The 22,195-nt window shown below is 38.3% G+C and overlaps 1 protein-coding gene across 2 annotated transcripts in view; it reads right to left on the reverse strand.

Annotated features, from left to right (window-relative positions):
- The window catches only part of ANKRD29 (ankyrin repeat domain 29), a 338,553-nt gene that overhangs the window by 219,728 nt on the left and 96,630 nt on the right, over positions 1-22,195 (reverse strand). For both annotated transcript variants that reach the window (XM_053714978.1, XM_053714979.1), the window contains one exon: positions 16,619-16,717. In XM_053714978.1, coding sequence (XP_053570953.1) covers positions 16,619-16,717 — 99 coding nt within the window. The remainder of the gene's footprint in view (positions 1-16,618; positions 16,718-22,195) is intronic.

Consider the following 22,195-nt stretch of genomic DNA (forward strand, 5'->3'; position numbering starts at 1 on the left):
GGGCAGGGGATGAATGGTTAACTGCATTTCGTACTAGATACGGTTTATATGAATACACTGTAATGCCCTTTGGGTTGTGCAATGCCCCAGTGACTTTTCAATGTTTTATAAATTATGTCTTTCATGATTTGTTAGATATTTGTATTGTCGTATACTTGGATGACATCTTGGTTTACTCAAATTCTCTACAAGATCACATTGTACATGTCAAACAAGTGTTGACACGTTTAAGGGCACACCATCTTTATGCAAAGCTTGAAAAGTGTATTTTTAATACAAACACCATATCATTCCTTGGTTATTGCATCTCACCAGCTGGAATTTCAATGGAGTCAAGCAAAGTAGAAGCTATCACTAATTGGCCTATTCCTCGTAATAAAAAAGATGTTCAAAGATTCCTTGGCTTTGCGAACTTTTATAGAAAGTTCATTAAAGACTTTTCACTTATTGTTAGACCTCTCACTACGCTAACACGTAAGCAAGTTAAGTTTGTATGGAATCAAGATGCTGATCATTCCTTCAATACTCTAAAAACTAAATTTGTTTCAGCCCCTATTTTACAGTTTCCAGATCCCACATGTCAATTTACGCTAGAAGTCGATGCTTCAGAGTTTGCTGTGGGGGCTGTTTTATCTCAAAGACATTCTGAAAAAGAACCTTTACATCCTGTCTCCTACTATTCTAGAACTATGAGTTCAGCAGAAATTAATTATGGAATCGGTGATAAGGAACTTCTTGCAATCAAATCAGCTTTGGAGTTCTGGCGACACCTCCTAGAGGGTGCAACATATCCAATCACCATCTATACCGATCACCGTAATTTAGAATATTTAAAATCAAACAAGACCCTTACTGCTCGTCAGGTTCGATGGAGTTTGTTTTTCTCTCGTTTTGATTACGTCATTACTTATAGACCAGGTTCCAAAAATATGAAAGCTGATGCTCTTTCTAGAAAAGACCCTCGTCCTACTGATGTGGTTTCTCCTTCATCTATCATACCTCCGGATAGAATTATTTGTTTAACAACTGAGTTTAAAACCATCTTACAAGAACATCTGAAGGATGATTCATCTTTGGATCATTTGGATGTACTAAAACATTCCGACAACTTATACTATCATGGCACTTTATTGTATATACCTCCTTCTCTCAGGAATGAGATACTTACCTCTGCTCACGACTCTTTATTGGCTGGTCATCCTGGAGTTCATAGAACTGCTCATTTGATTAAAAGGAATTACTGGTGGCCAAAGATGAATGATACTATTAAACAGTATATTGATTCCTGTATGGTATGTACAACTAAGAAACATCAGCATAAGAGTCCTTATGGTTACCTTCTCTCCTTACCAGTACCAGACAGACCCTGGGCAGCGATTGCTATGGATTTTGTTGTTGATCTGCCCTCGTCAGCTAATTATAATACCATATTGGTAGTAGTGGACTTATTCTCTAAAATGGCTCATTTCCTTCCACATAGAGGATTGCCTACATCTTCAGAAACTGCTTCACTATTTTTGAATCACATTGTAAAACTACATGGTTTACCTGAAACAATCACCACAGATAGAGGTACGCAATTCACCTCAAGGTTTTGGAATCAATTGTGTTCCTCTCTTAACATTACTAAACGTTTGAGTACCGCTTATCATCCACAAACGAATGGTCAAACAGAAAGAACAAATCAAACATTAGAGCAGTACCTTCGTTGCTACTGCACTCAACAACAAGATAACTGGCATTCTCTACTCGCTACTGCTGAATTTGCTCATAATAATGCCGTAAATTCATCAACTAAAATTACACCATTTTACATCAATTATGGATTTCATCCCTCATACTATCCAAATCAGATCAACAATTCCGACATGACTATAGTTAATGATCTTGTTAATACCATTGCTACCAATTTCTCAACATTGAAACAAGTTTTACTAGAAGCCCAGGCTGTTCAGAAACATCACTACGACCTACGTAGATCCAAGCCTCCAGATTACAAGATTGGTGACAAAGTTTGGTTAAGCACTAAACATTTACGCTTACAAGTTCCATCTAAAAAACTGGCTTCCCTATATTTAGGGCCTTATCCGATACAAAAGGTCATCAATGTTAATGCTGTAACACTTAAACTACCAGATTCCATGAAGATACATCCCACATTCCACGTTTCTCTTTTGAAACCTTACAGTGTAATCAGAGACTCAACTCAGAATGAGACGGTGGATCCTACAGTCATTGATGGCATGGAATATGAGATTGAGTCTATCCTAGACTCTCGTTACCATCGTAATCAACTTCAATATCTTGTCAGCTGGAAAGGATTTGGTCCTGAGGAGGACTCTTGGGAGCCTTCCAATAATGTCTCTGCACCACGTCTTGTCTCCTTGTTTCATCGTAGACATCCTGATCGTCCTGGTCCTTGATCCGCGGAGCGGCTCCTTGGGGGGGTGTCCTGTCAGGGATTTATCTCTTTTCCTACTGTGCCTTTAAGAATGTCAACTCACTACCCCTATTTAAGGCTCCTCCCAACAGAACTCATTGCTTGGTAATTTGTTGCTCAGTGTGAAGCTGCTTCAGAAGAGACCTAGCCGTTTATACTACTTTGTATTCTCAACTTATTGCTCTCCTTGAGTATCTGCCTATTTGAATCAACTTACAGATTCTCATTTGTGCTTGAAGATTTGCTCCATTTGTTCACTAAGAGATTTCTTAGTCTCTCTCCTGTAGTGAGGTCGTTCCCCTGCAGCGTGTGACGTCACGCTCCTCATTCTCCCGCCGCGGATCTCTGCAAGGCTCTCTGCGATACTCCTAGGACTTGTTGCTGTGTGGTAACTGTATCGCTATGTGCTAATATCATCTACAATATTTCTAGTCTATATATATTGCATTCTATGAACTGTGTGTATTGCTGCAACCTCATTTCTCCTTCTCTTGCTATATTTTGTGGAACGCTCATTTGCTGGATTTCCATATTTGCCTCAGATATCAAATTTGCACTAAACCTTTTTACTGCTATTTACCAAATTACAAACAAATAACTGTGACAAAGATTATTACAAAGTACCATTATTCATTATCGGACTGCATAAGCATATTTCAAACTTTACGCAATTAACCTCTATTGTGCTTGAAATGAACTGTTTGCTCTAACTTAAACTACATCTGTTTCCTCAAGTTTACCACAGCTTATATTACTCTGATTGAACAACTCTGCAAAGTATTAATATTCATTATCAAAGTATGGTTTACAAAATGACCAGAGGTTGACTTATTCACTTATCAATGTACTGTGTTAATTTCAGTGTGTTTGTTAAAGCCTGCTGCATAAACTATTTCCATTGCAACTCTGTTTGAATTAAGGCACCTGCACAAATTAACTCTTTCACTACTGCTGCAGTCAATCCTATAAGACTTACTCTCTTTTCTGCTTTAAGCATTTATTGTTGCGTGAAGGTTCCGGTTTCACTCAGCAACCCTGCTGTAGTGACCCTCAGATCAATGAGCATATCAGGGTTCCCTTAAGTTAAATCTGTGGGAATCCGAGGTAAGGTGTGAGACTGAGTGGTCCTGCATAAAGCAGGGGCTGTAATTGTAGTGTTCTCTAAAAACAACTAAACATATCCTTACAATTACCTCTGTATTGTACCGAACATATCACCCGTTTATAAATAGTACTTGCTGTTGGGAATAGGCACACTTTATTTTTGACATAAGGTAATGATTATTTTACTGCAATTGTACCCGGTCGTGCTGGGGTTAACAATTAGAATTCCTTTTTTTTATCAACCAATGGCAGTGATTCAGGTACCTTTAAAAGGAAGTTGTTTTTAACAAGGGCTAGCAGCTCAGAGTACAGCTATATGCCAAAATGCATCAGCTGAGTTAGTGGATGACACTGTTGACCTTTTTGTACATTTACCATTTCCTATGTGATGGTGTCATCATTTTAAAGTGTTTGGAAATAAAGCATTGAAGATTTTGATTACCGCTGGTGCTCCTTTGCCTTTCTCTTGTTTGTACTGAGGGGTGTGATCAACCTGCGCTGGGAAAGTTACCAATAAACCACTGGGTAAATGGAGTATCCTCAAACTCCACAGAGAAAAATACAATCATACAATAGTAATAAGGATATTACTATAATAACCCTTGGCGCTAACGTGTAGCTAAAATTGGTAATGCAAAGGTTCTAATTATTGTATACTATAAACAATAAATTACCTTAGTACGATGGAAATGATAATTCCTTACAAATATGTGAAAACTGGGTAGTTGATTAAGGGATGTGCTTAAGGATGAACCAGAGTAATGGTGCAAGTAAAAAATAAACAAATTTTATTACAATCTTAATCGTGCACAGAAATACTTTTAAAACCAAATTTAAAAAACACTCTGATCAGGCGTTTGACAATGTAGTATCAATAAAATCCCTAAAAACCTCAAAATAAAATTGCATAAATAAAATAACAATAAAACAACAATGAGACAATCACTATCACAAATGGTTAATTCGAGATAGAGAACAAAGATCCCATTGGAGACCAAGGAAGATCCACGTCAGCTGGAAGTTAGTGATATTTTAACCGGAGCTGTAACGAGATGAGATCCAAATGAACAGACAGGAAGAGAGCCAAAATTTAAGGAAACCTCTTGTCTTTTATAATCCGTATCAGCACTCTATCTGGCGTGAGTGCTGATACGGATTATAAAAGACAAGAGGTTTCCTTCATTTCGGGGATCCATCCAGCAGTGATCTAATCCAGGACCGCTATAGAGAGACAGCTGGGACTTCATAGAGCATTTTCGGTGTAAGTAATAAGTGAACACCTTAAATTTTGGCTCTCTTCCTGTCTGTTCATTTGGATCTCATCTCGTTACAGCTCCGGTTAAAATATCACTAACTTCCAGCTGACGTGGATCTTCCTTGGTCTCCAATGGGATCTTTGTTCTCTATCTCGAATTAACCATTTGTGATAGTGATTGTCTCATTGTTGTTTTATTGTTATTTTATTTATGCAATTTTATTTTGAGGTTTTTAGGGATTTTATTGATACTACATTGTCAAACGCCTGATCAGAGTGTTTTTTAAATTTGGTTTTAAAAGTATTTCTGTGCACGATTAAGATTGTAATAAAATTTGTTTATTTTTTACTTGCACCATTACTCTGGTTCATCCTTAAGCACATCCCTTAATCAACTACCCAGTTTTCACATATTTGTAAGGAATTATCATTTCCATCGTACTAAGGTAATTTATTGTTTATAGTATACAATAATTAGAACCTTTGCATTACCAATTTTAGCTACACGTTAGCGCCAAGGGTTATTATAGTAATATCCTTATTACTATTGTATGATTGTATCTTTCTCTTGTTTGGCAACTCCCATCCAAGCCACAGGTTTTAGCCCAGCACAGTTGATACTAGGACGTCAGATCCGCACTACTTTACCCTCTGTGGGTGTCTTCCAGTCAGCCCCCTCTATTCCTCGGGATGAAGTCCTTAGGAGGGATGAAAAGGTGAAAAGGGGCTAACAATTCTTCTACGACAGAAAACTTTGCAGGAGCTGAATGTGGGCCAAAATGTCAGAGTTAAACTGGATGATGAGAAGAAATGGAAGACACCTGCTACTGTAATAGGACGTTCTCCAGAAACAAGGTCTTATGTAGTCCTTACTGAAGGAGGGACAGTCACACGTCAAAATAGAAGACATCTTCAGCCAGTACCTGAGAGTTTGGGACTGGATGCCTCAGCGCCACAGTTGGTGGGATCCCCTGTTTTAAGAGGGGTAACTTCCCCTCAGCAAGACCACAGCGGGGATACTTCTTTGCCTCCAGCAGACTCTCAATCACCTTCTTCTATATCAGAGAACAGTTCATGTAAAAAGACTTCAAGTGGAAGAGTTGTGAAACTTCCAGCCCGCTACCGGGATTAGCACTGTAGTTAGAGCAGTGACCAGAAGAATGGGCAAAATAATCCCATGGTCACTGTGGACTAGGGTAGTCTACCCCGATGTCCAAGGATTGTATTTCTTATTGTTCATATATATTTTCTTATAAATTTTTATTTGTTGTACACTAAACAAAACAGTTTTTGTATGCTTCTTGTATACCTTGTTATTTGTTGGGGGCGTGGCTTGTAGCCGTTATAGTCTATGTTGCAGTTACTAAGTCTAATGTGTTGTGCTCTGCAATAAAATAGCGTTGTACCTTCTATGCTGTGTCCTGCATCTCATGACATGTTCTAATCCATATATAGGTTTGTCACTGCCTTAGGCAATACTTCTTGGAATAGTTTCAAGCAGAAAGGATCTAATGGATAATCCTGAAATTCTTCTTTGTAAGGTTATTGTTAGCAAAAAGTTCACACTCTAAAACATACTTCTCATAATATGCAAAGTGGGGGAAAGACAAGCTTGCAGTAGGGGTAATCAGCACTGGCGTGTTTTTTTAAACGATTAAGAAGCCATTATTAGATAGTAACATACTGTAAACTAAGAAACAGCAAAAATATAGCTTGGATGAAAAACTAGATTTCGCTTTTTAGGACTACATTGAAATCTAGGGTTTAAACAGGGAATTTTTATTTTTACAAAATTACAAAGTCGGTAAATTTCTGGGCTGATATAAGGCAGGTTGTAAGCATATGCATATCATGCATATCCTAAAGGGCTATAACCTGATTCACAGATGCAGGTGTTTTATAAGTACATCTTTTCCCATCTTTTCCCACCGTGGAATATCACACTCTGAGCAAACTTTTGTATTAAGTTTGATTCCCTTTTTTTGCCCAAGTAACCTTATTATATTTTACTGCCCACTTCTCCAGTGTCTCTTCCCCATTAAATTCTGTATTTGTGACATCACCACTTGTCAAGAAATTCACAAAAATGGAAAATAATTAGATATGTGCGATTCGGTTCGGTTCGATTCGGAAATTCAGCAAATTCGGCGATTTAAATTGAACCTAATTTCTGAATTAAAATTTTGCCGAATTTTCCGAATCAAAACCGAATCGAATCGATTCGTAAATTCGGATGGCCATTGGATTACACTAGTATTGTACAGTATGTTAGGTTAACACCTAATATACAGTATAATACTAGTCTAATCCCACCTAACACTTACCGAAATGCCGAATTTCCGAACCGAATCGAACCGAATTGAACCGAATCCAGACGAATTTCTTCGAATCCGAATGAATCCGAAACAAATCCGAAACGAATCGACTTGAAATTTTCCGAATTCATATCGATCCGAACCGAACTTCGAAAAATTCCGAATCGATCCGAACCGAACCAAATTTTTTCGCCATGCACAAAATAATTGTATTGCTCTAAAAAAATGCTAACATGGACCTAAATCATTACACATAAGAAAAACACTAATAAAATAAAAAATGGGGCGGAGCCAGAAGCCGATGCAGCAAGACGTGCCATTTCAGAGCTCCTGTCATCTGCTCAATAAATCTCATAATTTTGGCACTTTGAACATCCTTATACTACGAGACCTGGTTCTCAATCAGTCTGGAAATACAGGAGAAAGGATATGGGACAATAATACATAATAGCTGACAAAATCAACAGTACAAAGTCCTCCCAGTTTGTCTGCCGCATGGAGCAACCCGCCATATTAGAGGACTCTTACGCATCATCTCTTTTACTAGAGATACATCTCTAAAATGTAACCGCCTCTTAAGCTACTCTATGGAGGGGCAAATCATCTCTGCGCTCCGCAACTTAATGCTCTCCCTAGATAAACTGCAGCTGGCTCATATTCACGAACTGAGAGCTCCTAGGGATCCGCAACGACCCGCTCTGCTGGCAGAAGAGGCTGAGGGGGCAGCTAGTCGTCATAAACTAATAGCACCACACTTGAGAGGAGACATACCTCAGGATACAGAGGATGTTTGCGGGACTGAGATCTGGAACCTCAAGTCTGTGATGGAGGTGCAATTAGATATCTGTAAGCAGTATAATACCCTCCAGCCCCCCACCATTCTCACTGGACCTTCGCAGCATAGCGAAGCTCACCTAGAGGTGTGACAGATAAAATTGAGGGGATCTAGTAGACGCAATGACCTAAAGACGACAGCCCACACTGCCATCAATACTGAGGAGCATGACAACACCAGAGGCCCTACTTCAAATCACCAGTCCCCGTCAAGTCCGACAATAGAGACTGTGATTTGGTTACAGTTGTGTGCAAGGCGAGATTCCCCATTCAAATGCTCTAAGGGCCATCTATGCTCTACTAGAGAGGAGCGTATTGATGTGCGAGCTGGTATAGGGTAAGACACTATTGTCAGCACTGAGCAGTACATAGACGCTGTCCGCTGTATCAGACTTTGCTTTGCGTGTCACCTATAACTTAACCTGTTGTGTTCTGGAGAAAGCTTAGGTTTTAAGCAAAATCTCTCAACATAGTTATACATCCCTCAACTAACGGATAAAACCTTGAGCCTGCTGCGAACTTGAGTTTATAAGGACTTAATGATTGAGGCATTGCACTGAGAATGACTATACTACAATGGCCATAGTTGGACTGCTTCAGGTTTATGAGGACATTTTCAAAGCTTCTTGTAGATTGTTTTCATTTACAGATCTGTGAATGTCCTAATATACATAGATATGTTCCTCAGCTTCATAATGTAAGGTTCACTATCTGGTGACCTCTGCTCCCCGATCTTACTGCTAAGCTTTATATGTTACTGCCAAGGGCTATGTATAGGTCTAAATAACAGTAGTTAGTTATACACACCCACCTATCTCCGTTCAGTTCAAAACACCGCCCTGTGGTAGTCTTATCATCTGCAAGTTCTCATTTATAATGATATAATGCCATGTTAAATGGGTAGTGATGCTGGATCTCCTATATAATGGGCCTTTATGCATAATATCCCCAAAGAGAGCTGTGTGATACGATAGATATGAGACAGCAGTTCTCTGATGTATCTGTTTACTACCATAAGACTAACTATATAACAATGGTAGATGGGGAATATGTAATCTCCATTTGCATTAATTTACTAGTTCACTTTACAATTTTATATTAGGAAACCATAAGCCATAAACCTTGCCCCTCCCTTCTCCACATACCTCATGAGGTTAACAAGATGTCACATTAAGAGCAGGTTTACTTAAGCAATATGCAGGTAGATTCTTACATTGAAATAATTAGGCATAATCTTTGTGTTTTAGCAACCCTCCAGTCTACTACTGGGGATACCTCTAGGCTTAGTATCTTATAGATCTCCCTATATTACACTGACCAGCACATACCCCATGATTACTCCCTACCATTGAGGAATACTACACAGTCCTATAGAGGTGCACAAAAAAGCTAGATCAGGATGCAGCATGTTATGGCATCAGAGACAGACAAAGATTCATATACAGATGGCCACTCACTTGGTAGAACCTCAATTGAAATGAGGTAAGGTTCTAGCGTGGGGGACTATAATTAGCCTTATCCAGCATCCAGCGTTGTTTCTCACTGCTCCGGAATATTCAGCATAAAGATGTGCTTCCCCCACCGGCAAACTTTTTCATCTGTAATATAGACCGGTTTGCTTCTCTTGTGTCCCCTTGTGATAGATAGGAGGGGGGAGGAAGGGGGGAGAGCTATCTAGCTAAAAGGAGCAGACCGGATGGTGTTTATATAAAAATTCTGAGTTTATTTCGATCCCCAGCAAGTATAACAATATCCACACTGGTATGTCACTAAAATACTGTTAAAATACTGTTTATTACACTCCATAAAACACTTTGAATAGAAATAAAATGATGTAGTTGTATATAGAGTATCTGATATATATAGAGAAAACTGCTACTGCAGTGTGTGCTCTAAGCGTTAGGCTTGTCAGCAGAAGCTTAACCGCAACCAGCCTTTTTGTCTATAGTGCCACACAAAATTCAAAAAACTCCAGCCACCATCTTCAATAAAAGACCTTTATTCTTTCATATGTAGGGTGCCAGCAACACATACAATGTTTCAAGCCTGCATTAGGCTCTTAGTCATGACTAAGAGCCTAATGCAGGCTTGAAACGTTGTATGTGTTGCTGGGACCCTACATATGAAAGAATAAAGGTCTTTTATTGAAGATGGTGGCTGGAGTTTTTTGAATTTTGTGAATATCAAGGAGACTTGGCAGGTCTGTTACTCCGTGCCCCATTGAAAAAGATACAGGTGTGCTGTTTCCATTATCTTGGATATCACTATAGTGCCACACAAACAGAGCGAGACAGTGTCATACCTCGGTACCTTAACAATATGCTTTTATGAGCATAATCTTAAATCTGTTACATGAGCAGCCAAAGATGTATAGCACCACCTTTTCCATATGGAACTATAATGATGATGACCTTTACGCTTGATTGCTACACCAGGGATAAATGATACTGGGAGAGACTTCTTATGTGTACATTGACCAGCATATACCTCATGATTACTTTATACCATTGAGGATTTCCTATATATATATATATATATATCTATCTACTACTGACCTGATGGGCTTATTATTAATCAACTTAACATTCTGCTATATATATGAATGTCATGCCTCTGTACCTTCACAATATGTTGATATGAGCACAATTTTGACCTAATTACATGAGTGGTCAAAGATGTATGGTGACACCTTTTCCTATGGTATTGTTTTGATGATGACCGTCAGGTTTGATTATTGCACCATGAGTAACTCATACTAGGAGGGTCATCCTGTGTGATGACCTGCATCCACTTATTTTACCTCATAACCTGTTGTAGCTATGTTTATTCTGTTGTCTTTTATTCACCCATGATACCCATGCCATATGTTCCCATATCACTCTCCTTATTCCTTCCCTGAATTACCTCAATAGGCTCCGCCCCCTTCCCCTTTTTATTTTGAGCGGCTCTCACCCGCTGAACCCCCCCCCCCCAGACTTTGGCCCAAGAGCGGCCGGAACATAAGCCAGCCCCCCACATTCTGACATCATTAGCTCGCATAGTTATTTTTTGTCGTTGTGGGGAACATATGTTAAATATTATATTATAAAATAAAGTTCAATCTTAAAAAAAAAATAAAAAAAATAAAAACATATTAAGGTATTTTAAGGTACTCGCAGAGGGGGAGGGTTAGAGAGCTGTAAGGGAGGGATCAGGGAGGTTGGAGGGTAAGGGGGGATCCTACACTACAGAAAATATAAAAAAAAATAAAAAATATTTTGCTTTAAAACTTAATATTGGCTGACTGTCTGCAAGTACCTAAGATTGTGGCGACCAGTGGAGGTTGAGGGAGGGAAGAGAGCTATTTGGGAGGGATCAGTGGGACGGAGGTGTCAGGTGGGAGGGAAATTTCTACACTAAAGCTAAAATTAACTTTTCAAGCTACCTGATTAACCCCTTCACTGCCGGTAATAATAGAAGTGTGGTATGCAGCTGCAATTAGCAGCATTCTAATTACAAAAAAAGCAATAGCAAAGCCATGGATGTCTGCTATTTCTGAACAAAAGGGATACCAGAGAAGCCTTTACAATAATTTGTGCCATGAAATAACCAGGGTGAGGGGAGCTAAAGGTGTAGTATATAGTGTTATATGTCACAGTGTATCAACAAATAAAATAATTATGCTAGTTTTCTTAAAATAGAGATATTTATTTTAAAACACTTTAAAACATATAAGTATAGAGCTCTGATACTTTAAAACATTTCAACAATATATAATGAACAATTTTGTGAGGAAAATGTTTGAGGAAAAAAGGCAATTGCTCTGAATTTGTGTTCTTAATAAAGATTTATCTCTTTTTTAAATTCGAGTCATCTCGTTTATGGCATAAAGTTTTTTGTTATTCTTGTACTCACGTTTTTGTCCTGAGAGTTAAAACATTTTAATTAGCTTTTGGTACTAATTTAATAAAACCGTTGATAAGGCAATATATGTGTAGAGTGAAAACAGCCGTTTGTTTAAAAAGATACTTCTTTGAATATCCTGTGGCTTTGGTTGACAACAAATGTGAAAAAGTTGTGCAACAGAAGTGTGGAGTTGTTTTCGTCTCTAGCGGTTACTTTTGAATAAGTTAACTAAGTCTTTAAAGAGAGGGATACAATGTATACCTCCTAATGATGTGCAAAAGTTTCTTAGTCGTTGTCCTAATGTTCGTTGGCTAGCTGAAAAGATGCTTTAAAGTTGCTTTAAAGTTCCTTGAGGTTTGCAGGAGTTCCAGTGTATGTATCCGTTGGTCTCTGAGACTGTATACCCTCTTAATTTTGCTGGTTTGGTATTCAGGGTTTGCAGGGGTCTCTAAGAGGCTTGGAGCGGTTATAGGTTGCTCTGTCTGAAGTCCGATATGCAAATTCGGAGTCAGGTGGATTTTGAAGACAGGGACATATTTTCTGTCTGTAGAAGTCTCCTGTTTTGTGTTGCGTCTGTTGCGCTTTCAAATACCAAGCGCTAATCATAGTGGATTCCGTTGAGAGCAAGAAGGTACAATTCCCACAGTGTGGGCATATAGTGTGAAAGAGGGTGCACACTCTGGAGGGCAGATCTACGCGTTTCGGCGGATGCCTTTATCAAGATGCCTCTGAGAGTGTTCGCGGTCTTATTTAAAAAGGGGTGAGTGTTTCCTGATTGGTTGATCAGAAGTTCTTTGTTATCCAATCACTGCACAGAGTTTTGAGCAATACGTTTTTTTACATTTTAGACTTGTCAAAGATTTATTAGTAAAAACATCAAGTTTAGAAATTTAGGTTAGTTTAAACACTTTGTAAAATATAACTAGTAATATAATGATCTGAAGGTTTGTTTGTGTGTGTGCGCCCTCTATAAATTATTAGTGAATAATAATAATTTTGTAGTGAATAATAATTTTTGATTAACGATTTTTGTTTGGGATGTAAAAAAGGGGGAAAAGATTTTTGTGATAACTTGGTTAAAGATGAACATTTATATTTTTACATTTATATTTATTTTGTCAGTTTTGAGATTAGGAAATGTTATATATTCGTAGGAAAATCCTGTTTATATATATATTTAATCTATTTAATTTCAGTTTTCGGCTATCAGGTCTATATGTAGCATTTTGAATAACTTATGCTGTTGACATATTTAGATATTTATAAATAGTGGATTTTGAAATTATCATTAATTGTTGCAAGTTTAGGACATTTGATTAAATCAGAAAGTTTAAATCAAACTCCATATTCAATCCATGGGGATATAAAGTTTTAAAGGAGTAAATATACTCCGCTTCTTTTCTAAGTAGGAGATTTTCTAGATTACCCCCTCTAGGGTTAAGGAATATTTTTTTGACTCCCCAGTATTTCATGTGGTGGATATTGCCATTATGGCATTCAGTAAAATGTTTATATAGATTTGTGTTAATTGATTTATGTTCGATATGATGAAGGTGCTCTCTTATGTGGTCTCTGAGCATACGGCTAGTTTGGCCAAAGTATTGATAACCACATAAACATTGTATGCAATAAATGACATTCTTATCTGAACATCGTATGATTTATTTGATGTTAATATATTGATTGTTATTATTTGATTTTATGGTTTTGATCTTGCTGCTATGTTTGCAAGACTTACAGGATATACAAGGAAAAAAAACCCTCAACTTTTTCTTTGTTGAGATCAATTGTGTTAGAGTTATGAGTTTCCTTACTTTTAAATTCACTTGGTGATAATATGTTTTTCAGATTTTTTGCTTTCTTAAAAATTATGTCTGGATTATTTTTCAATCTATGTCCCAAAATTTGGTCCTGTTTTATATAGTGCCAATGTTTGTTTAAAATCTTTTTGATTTCATGGTGTTGTGAATTGAATTGTGTTATGAAAGGTATAAATAAAGGATCGTTTGTTTTTTGGTTGAGCTCTAATTTTTGTTTTGGTGCAAGTATCAAATTTCTATCCATTTCGTATACCTCTAATTGTGTTTTATCCAAAGATTGGATATTATATCTTTTTTCAATGAATCTTTGTTTTAAAGTTTCAGATTGTGTAGAGTATTGATCAACGTCTGAACAATTTTTCCTGATTCTGGTAAATTGATTTTTGGGGATGTTTGTTTTCCATTTATTTAAGTGACAGCTCTTGTTATGTATGTAGTTATTGGCATCAGTTTTTTTAAAAAAGGTTTTAGTTGTAATCATCATATTTTTAATTTCTATTTCTAAGTCCAAAAAGTGAATGGAGTGTGTATTGAATTCATGAGTGAAATTCAGGCCTAACTTGTTGTGATTTAAGTCTTCTAGAAATAATTCTAAAAGTACCTAAGATTGTGGCGACCAGTGGAGGTTGAGGGAGGGAAGAGAGCTATTTGGGAGGGATCAGTGGGAGGGAGGTGTCAGGTGGGAGGGAAATTTCTACACTAAAGCTAAAATTAACTTTTCAAGCTACCTGATTAACCCCTTCACTGCCGGTAATAATAGAAGTGTGGTATGCAGCTGCAATTAGCAGCATTCTAATTAAAAAAAAGCAATAGCAAAGCCATGGATGTCTGCTATTTCTGAACAAAAGGGATACCAGAGAAGCCTTTACAATAATTTGTGCCATGTTTGCACAAGTGGTGTGTAAATAATTTCAGTGAGAAACCCAAAGTTTGTGAAAAAGTTAATGAAAAAGTTAATGATTTTTTTATATGATCGCATTTGGCAGTGAAATGGTGGCATGAAATATACCAAAATGGGCCTAGATCAATACTTGGAGTTGTCTACTACACACACTAAAGCTAAAATTAACCCTACACATTCCCTACAAACTCCCTAATTAACCCCTTCACTGCTGGGCATAATACACGTGTGGTGCGCAGCGGCATTTAGCGGCCTTCTAATTAACATAAAGTAATACCAAAGCCATATATGTCTGCTATTTCTGAACAAAGGGGATCCCAGAAAGCATTTACAACCATTTGTGCCATATTTGCACAAGTTGTTTTAAATAAATGAAAAAGTGAACTTTTTTTTTATTTGATCGCATTTGGCAGTGAAATGGTGGCATGAAATATACCAAAATGGGCCTAGATCAATACTTTTGGTTGTCTACTAAAAAAATATATATACATGTCAAGGGATATTCAGGGATTCCTGACAGATATCAGTGTTCTAATGTAACTAGCGCTAATTTTGAAAAAAAAAAAAATGGTTTGGAAATAGCAAAGTGCTACTTGTATTTATTGCCATAACTTACAAAAAAAGCAAAGAACATGTAAACATTGGGTATTTCTAAACTCAAGACAAAATTTAGAAACTATTTAGCATGGGTGTTTTTTGGTGGTTGTAGATGTGTAACAGATTTTGGGGGTCAGAGTTAGAAAACGTGTTTTTATAATTTTTTTATAGTAAATTATAAGATATGATGAAAATAATGGTATCTTTAGAACAGTGATTTGCAACCTTTTTTTTGCTATGGCACACTTTTTTACATTAAAAAATCCTGTGGCACACCACCATCCCAAAATTTTACAAAATCACACATTGTAGCCTAATACAGGATATATATACAGTATATTAAACACACTGACACTGTACTGTGCTGTCATGCAATGCCTCCTACAAACTATACATGACATATTGACATTCATTCACAATCGTAATGATTGTCTGGAATGAATGTCAATATCATGGTTGTAAATGATGCCTAATGAGCCTGTCACATATCTCCCATTATTTCAAAATTTGAAAGAGGGACACCCCCGCACTGTTGTCAGTCTGCCGCGGCACACCTGAGGATCTCTCATGGCACACTAGTGTGCCACGGCACACTGGTTGAAAAACACTGCTTTAGAAAGTCCTTTTAATGGCAAGAAAAACAAAATATAATATGTGTGGGTACAGTAATTAAGTAAAAGGAAAATTACAGCTAAACACAAACACTGCAGAAATGCAAAAATAGCCCTGGTCCCAGACGGTCAACAAAAGTGGTCTGGTCATGAAGGGGTTAAATGGAGTGATAGCAAAAATGCTAAAAATGTTCTGTATTTCAGACAAGTTCTTCTCTGAAAGTTCTGGTAGTAAAGAAGTTAATACACTGTTCACCTCTGTGATTACATTGTATCTAAGCCTCTGGAAACTGCCCCCTTATCTCAGTTCATTTGACAGACTTGCATTTTAGCCAATCAGTGCTTATGCATAAATAACTCCATGGTAGTGAGCACAATATTATCTATATGATACACATGAACTTGCACTGACTAACTGTGAAAATCTGCCAAAATGATAAAGGTAAGAGGCGGCCTTCAACGGCTTACAAGTCAGTTTATGAGCCTGCCAAGGTTTAGCTCTCAACAAAGAATACCAAGAAAACAAAGCATATTTGATGATTACAGTAAATTGGAAAGTTGTTCAAAATTGAATGCCCAATCTGAATTCTGAAAGTTTCATTTTAACTTGACTTGTCCCTTTAAACTCACCTTGATGGAATGGGAATGTGCTTCTCATCTCTCGTGTGGAAGTTTAGTATTACTTTACCCTGAACAAATCAATTTTTTTCAAAGTAAAACAATAGTGTATGGTTTACCTAGTCAGCAAATTTAAGCAAATTGTCTGCTTCAGCACAAAATCGAAAACATTTTGATGAATGCTTCTCTATAATTACTTTTGCTTCACCATTTTTATTTGAAAGATAAAACGTCTTACTTTTGTAGTAAATTCAGTAGATGCTCCAAATTCAAATAGAAATTTCACAATGTCATTGTGACCTTGCTGGGCAGCAAAAAAGAGGGCAGTTGATCCAGACTGAAAGAAAAATAATCACGTTAGCGCTAAACAACCTAGAAGATGAGACAACAATAAATTGTGCAGATGAGTTCATTAATTAATGGAAGGATCATAGGCTTTGGCCGCTACCTATTTCTTGTCTCATCTCTCATCCTTTCCTAACACTCCCAGCTGCAAAACCTTTTACAGAACTGCACTTATTATGTGAAACCCCTTGCCTTTAGCTTTCAGTTTTTAAGAGCTCCTTAAAAATATGTATCTGTTTAAAAGCAAACAATCTACATTAAATGGACATTCAGAAAGAACATGCTATTTTAAACACCTGTCTAATTTATCTCTATTATCTAATTTGCTTCATTCTATAGATATCTTTTGCTGAAAAGCATATCTAGATAGGCTCAGAAGTTGCTGATTAGTGGCTGCACAAAGATGCCTCGTGTAATTGGCTCACCCAATGTGCACTGCTATTTCTTTAACAAAGGATATCTAATGAATGAAGCAAATTAGATAACAGAAGTAAATTGGAATTTTGTTTAAAATAGTATTCTGTATCTGAATCATGAAAGGAAAAAAATGGGTTTAATGTCCCTTTAAGATGTTTATATTACCTCTAATACTTCAACCTAACCTCTTTCATCATCTTCATGTAGTATGTATGCTCACAAGCAGGTGCAAGAATCTAAGAAGCCCCCCCCCCAAAAAAAAAGTGAATATGATACGTATCTTCTTTTTTTTTTTTTACATTTAACCCAGAAAATCAGATTACATGTCTGCAAAAAGAGGTACCATGTGCCCACAGTCTGTGAGATGGTCTGAGTGACGCCCTATTACTGCATATAGTGACACTGTTTAACCCACCAGTACTGTATATAGTGAGTCAGTGACACAGTCTGTAATCTGCCGGTGAGATGACCCTACCTGCCCCAGTACTTTATAAAGTGACCACAGTAGTCTGTGACATGGTCCAGCCCCCCGTACTGTATATAGTGGTACTGTATAGACTGACACTATTTACGCCCTGCCCCCCCCATGCTGTAGTAACAAGGTCTGTAATTTGCTTGTTCCACAAACATACACACACACACACATACATGCATAAATACACACACAGTCACATACATACATACATTCACACGCATAAACACACACACATACATGCATAAATACACACACAGTCACATACATACATACACACACACATACATGCATAAATACACACACAGTCACATACATACATACACACACATACATGCATAAATACACACACAGTCACATACATACATACACACACATAAACACACACACACATACATGCATAAATACACACACAGTCACATACATACATACACACACACATACATGCATAAATACACACACAGTCACATACATACATACACACACATAAACACACACACACATACATGCATAAATACACACACAGTCACATACATACACACACACACACACACATTCATGCATAAATACACACACAGTTACATACATACATACACACACATACATGCATAAATACACACACAGTCACATACATACATACACACACATACATGCATAAATACACACACAGTCACATACATACATACATTCACACGCATAAACACACACACATACATGCATAAATACACACACAGTCACATACATACATACACACACATACATGCATAAATACACACACAGTCACGTACATACATACACACACATAAACACACACACACATACATGCATAAATACACACACAGTCACATACATACATACACACACACACACATACATGCATAAATACACACACAGTCACATACATACATACACACACACATACATGCATAAATACACACACAGTCACATACATACATACATACACACACACATACATGCATAAATACACACACAGTCACACACACACACACACATACATGCATAAATACACACACAGTCACATACATACACACACATAAACACACACACACACATACATGCATAAATACACACACACACACATACATGCATAAATACACACACAGTCACATATACACATACACACACATACATACATACACAGTCACATACATACATACATACACACATACACACACATAAACACCAAAGGGTAAAACAGAAACACTAACCCCTGTAGTCAGAGACACTAGTGAAGCATCATGTCACACTCACATTATATCAGTGCAGGCAGTGGCAGGTCACCATTTTTTTTTTTAAGCTGGGCCTCCACCCTTGGAACCTCTGCACCCCCTGTAGTTTCGCCCCTGCTCATAAGCCCATTTGTTCTGCTGTTCATCTCATCTAATGGTGGTTTACAGCTTACAGTGCTTCATGACCATGGCCTCCTACCCTTTACGGATCACATACATCTTATTTTGATTAATGTACTTTTAAAAAGTTTTAATCTAACGTCATAGTGCTGCAAAATATGTTATAGTAATAATAATATTAATAGATTCGATTTAATAAATTCAAGTACAAGTTTCTATGAAATATTTGTAGATTGTAAGAGAAAGGGTTTATTTTCAGGAACTTTTCATGCCATGTTTATAACTATTAGATGCACCAGCTAAATTGGTTGCAATTTCATGTCTACTTACATAGAATTACAAACAAAAAAAAATGCTACGTTTCCAGTGAGTGATTAATGGCAAAATAATATAAATTCTATATCTTCAGGCATAGATTTGGCATGGATATTGAAGAAGTAGAGCTAATAGAGCTTATAGTAGAGCTATAAGTCAGGTTATATAAATGTTTACGTTTTAGTTTTAAAATGGTACAATTCATAATTTCACCATTACTTTTATGGAGGTCTATTCTAATCCTTCAGAAGAGCTATACACAGTGGCGTAGCATGGGTTGTCAGCCACCAGGGCAAGGCAAATATTGCGCCCCCTAACCCATTAGCACTGACTGAGTCTCCTCCACCAGTACAGTAGGGAAATATATTGTACTAGTTTGAGGACAGTGCAAGACTTATAGGGGCATATCTATCAAGCTCGTACGGAGCTTGAAGCCCCGTGTTTCTGGCGAGCTAAAGACCGCTGCTCCATAACCTGTCTGCCTGCTCTGAGCAGGCGGAAAGACATCGCTGCAATTCAAACCGATCGAGTATGATCGGGTTGATTGACACCCCCTCCTGGCGAATCTGCAGGGGGCGGCGTTGCACCAGCAGCTCACAAGAGCTCACATTCAGCGAGGTCTGTCGGACCTGATCCGCACTGTCAGATCAGGTCCAACAGACCTTTGTTAAATTGGCCCCATAATTGCTTAACATAGAAAAATGTATATATTTATTATGTTTAATTTAATTTGGGAGAGAAAGACATGAGCACTTAAATGTTAAATAAAGGACAAATATTGCCCACATTTATTAATAAAAGTTTTTATTTGGAAGAGTAGGTAGAATGGCATCTCTAATAATGGACTTTCATAACAAGATCAGTGAAGAATTTAAAAAGGGACTATTCCAGACAGGCCTTCTAATGGGTGCACAATGTGACTTATCTATTATAGTTACTCACTACATGCTGGCTTCCTCAGTATTCTCCAAGAAATTTACAGCTGTGCTCACTCCAGCCAGCTGTAAGCAAGTGACAGGCTGTCGCCTGACTCTGTGGCCGCCTGCTTGTATTGCTGCACTGTCTGCTAATACTAATATGGTTAAGGGGATAATTTTCCTGTGTCCCTGGAGGCCACTCCTGCCCTGCAACACTAACATGACAGCATAGGGCCCTCTCGCCCCTCCCAAAGATCAGAACCAGGGCCGTACTGTCTGGGGCCAAAGGGCAAGGGCAGCCGCGATAATAAATTGAATTATTATACTCAGGGGATCTTTTTTCTTAGCACTAGCATGCCTGGCTGACTGACCTCTGCTCTCTGTCTCAGATGATCAGGATTGCTGGCATCTGAGTGACTGAGATTGAGCATTTCTCCTGAGTCCTGTCCTACTGTACCTGTAATGACTGTGTCACGTGGTGGACACAAGGCACGCACGGCGGCATCAGTGACTGGCAGTGGGAGCGGAGGGGGGAAAATGCCACAAACAGCAGCATGCTTTTGAAATTTTGCACCCCTAAGAATTATGCGCCCGGGGCAATCGCCCCTGTGCCCCCCCCCCCACGCTATGCCATTGGCTATACAAAGTGAATTTATGGATTTTTTTATTGATTTTTTAAATTTTAATTCATTACAATTAATTAGTTAATTAGTTAGTCCAGTTATCAAGTGGTTTTTGATTGACTTTACACTGGGCAAACTACAACACTTTTCATTGACAGGATTCAACACCAGAATTCCAATGCATGAGAAAACATTTTCTAGCATCTTTTCATCTTATGTATGGACTTTTCTATTTCAAAAGCCTTGACCTATTGAATACTAATGTTTGCTTCTTCAATCAAAGGGCAAGGGCAGCAGCAATAATACATTGAATTATTATATTCGGGGGATCTTTTTTCTTAGCACTAGCATGCCTGGCTGACTGACCTCTGCTCTCTGTCTCAGATGATCAGATGATCAGGATTGCCGGCATCTGAGTGACTGAGATTGAGCATTTCTCCTGAGTCCTGTCCTACTGTACCTGTAATGACTGTGTCACGTGGAGGACTGGTCATTGGTCAAGAGAATGGATAGGGAAGGGGCAGAGAAAGAGGGGATATAAGGAAGGGGACTGCAAGGAGTAGTCACTAACCTTTTTTCTTTGTTTCCCACCCTCCCACCCTAGAAGCAGCAGAACACGATGCAATAATCGGAGAGGTCACGTGAATAGAACAGTAGCTGCACGGCTAAGGGCAGGACATTGACTAATTGGTTGAGTCGCAGTAAGGCCGCCCGTGCTCCTCAATAAGGGGAAGAATACAGCGCAACCAAAGGGCAGCAGGTGACCTGGTGGTCTACGCTAGCTGGAGGATAAAAATCGGCAGCTGTTTTTGTAATTAGGTGATACAATCACAACAAGCGGTGAAGTTTGGGTCCGGCACGTGGGCGGGGCAGAATGGGGGGTGGGAGGATCCCGCGGCATACTCAGCCCTGAGGGGTGATCCGGTGGTCTATCTAGGGGGAGGGCTATGCCGTGGGTTCTCCCTTCTCCAACTGCCCTGCCAGGGAGTGGTGGTGGTGGTGGTCCACCCCCCTAGGCGTGGTTCCCAAAATTCTGGTTTTTAATGCAGTGGCATTGTTTGGTGTTTAAAGTTTATTTATGGCTGAATTTTGCAATACAAAGCTTAAAGGTGGCAAAATTCAATAAATAATAAATCGTGACCTTTCCACATTTCGCCATAAGTCCTGTGTCTGTGTGTTTATTTTAGATAAGGTTTAGATAAGTTGAAGTGGGGAATAGGGGTGAAGGGGTTATCTGTGTAATGGGCAAAGGAATGCAGCCTCCTGACCTTAAAGGCACGCGCGGTGGCATCAGTGACTGACAATGGGAGCGGAGGGGGGAAAAAGCCACAAACAGTAGCATGCTTTGGAAATTTT

Source organism: Bombina bombina, chromosome 5 (assembly GCF_027579735.1).
Source record: "Bombina bombina isolate aBomBom1 chromosome 5, aBomBom1.pri, whole genome shotgun sequence".
NCBI classification, from domain to species: Eukaryota; Metazoa; Chordata; class Amphibia; order Anura; family Bombinatoridae; genus Bombina; species Bombina bombina.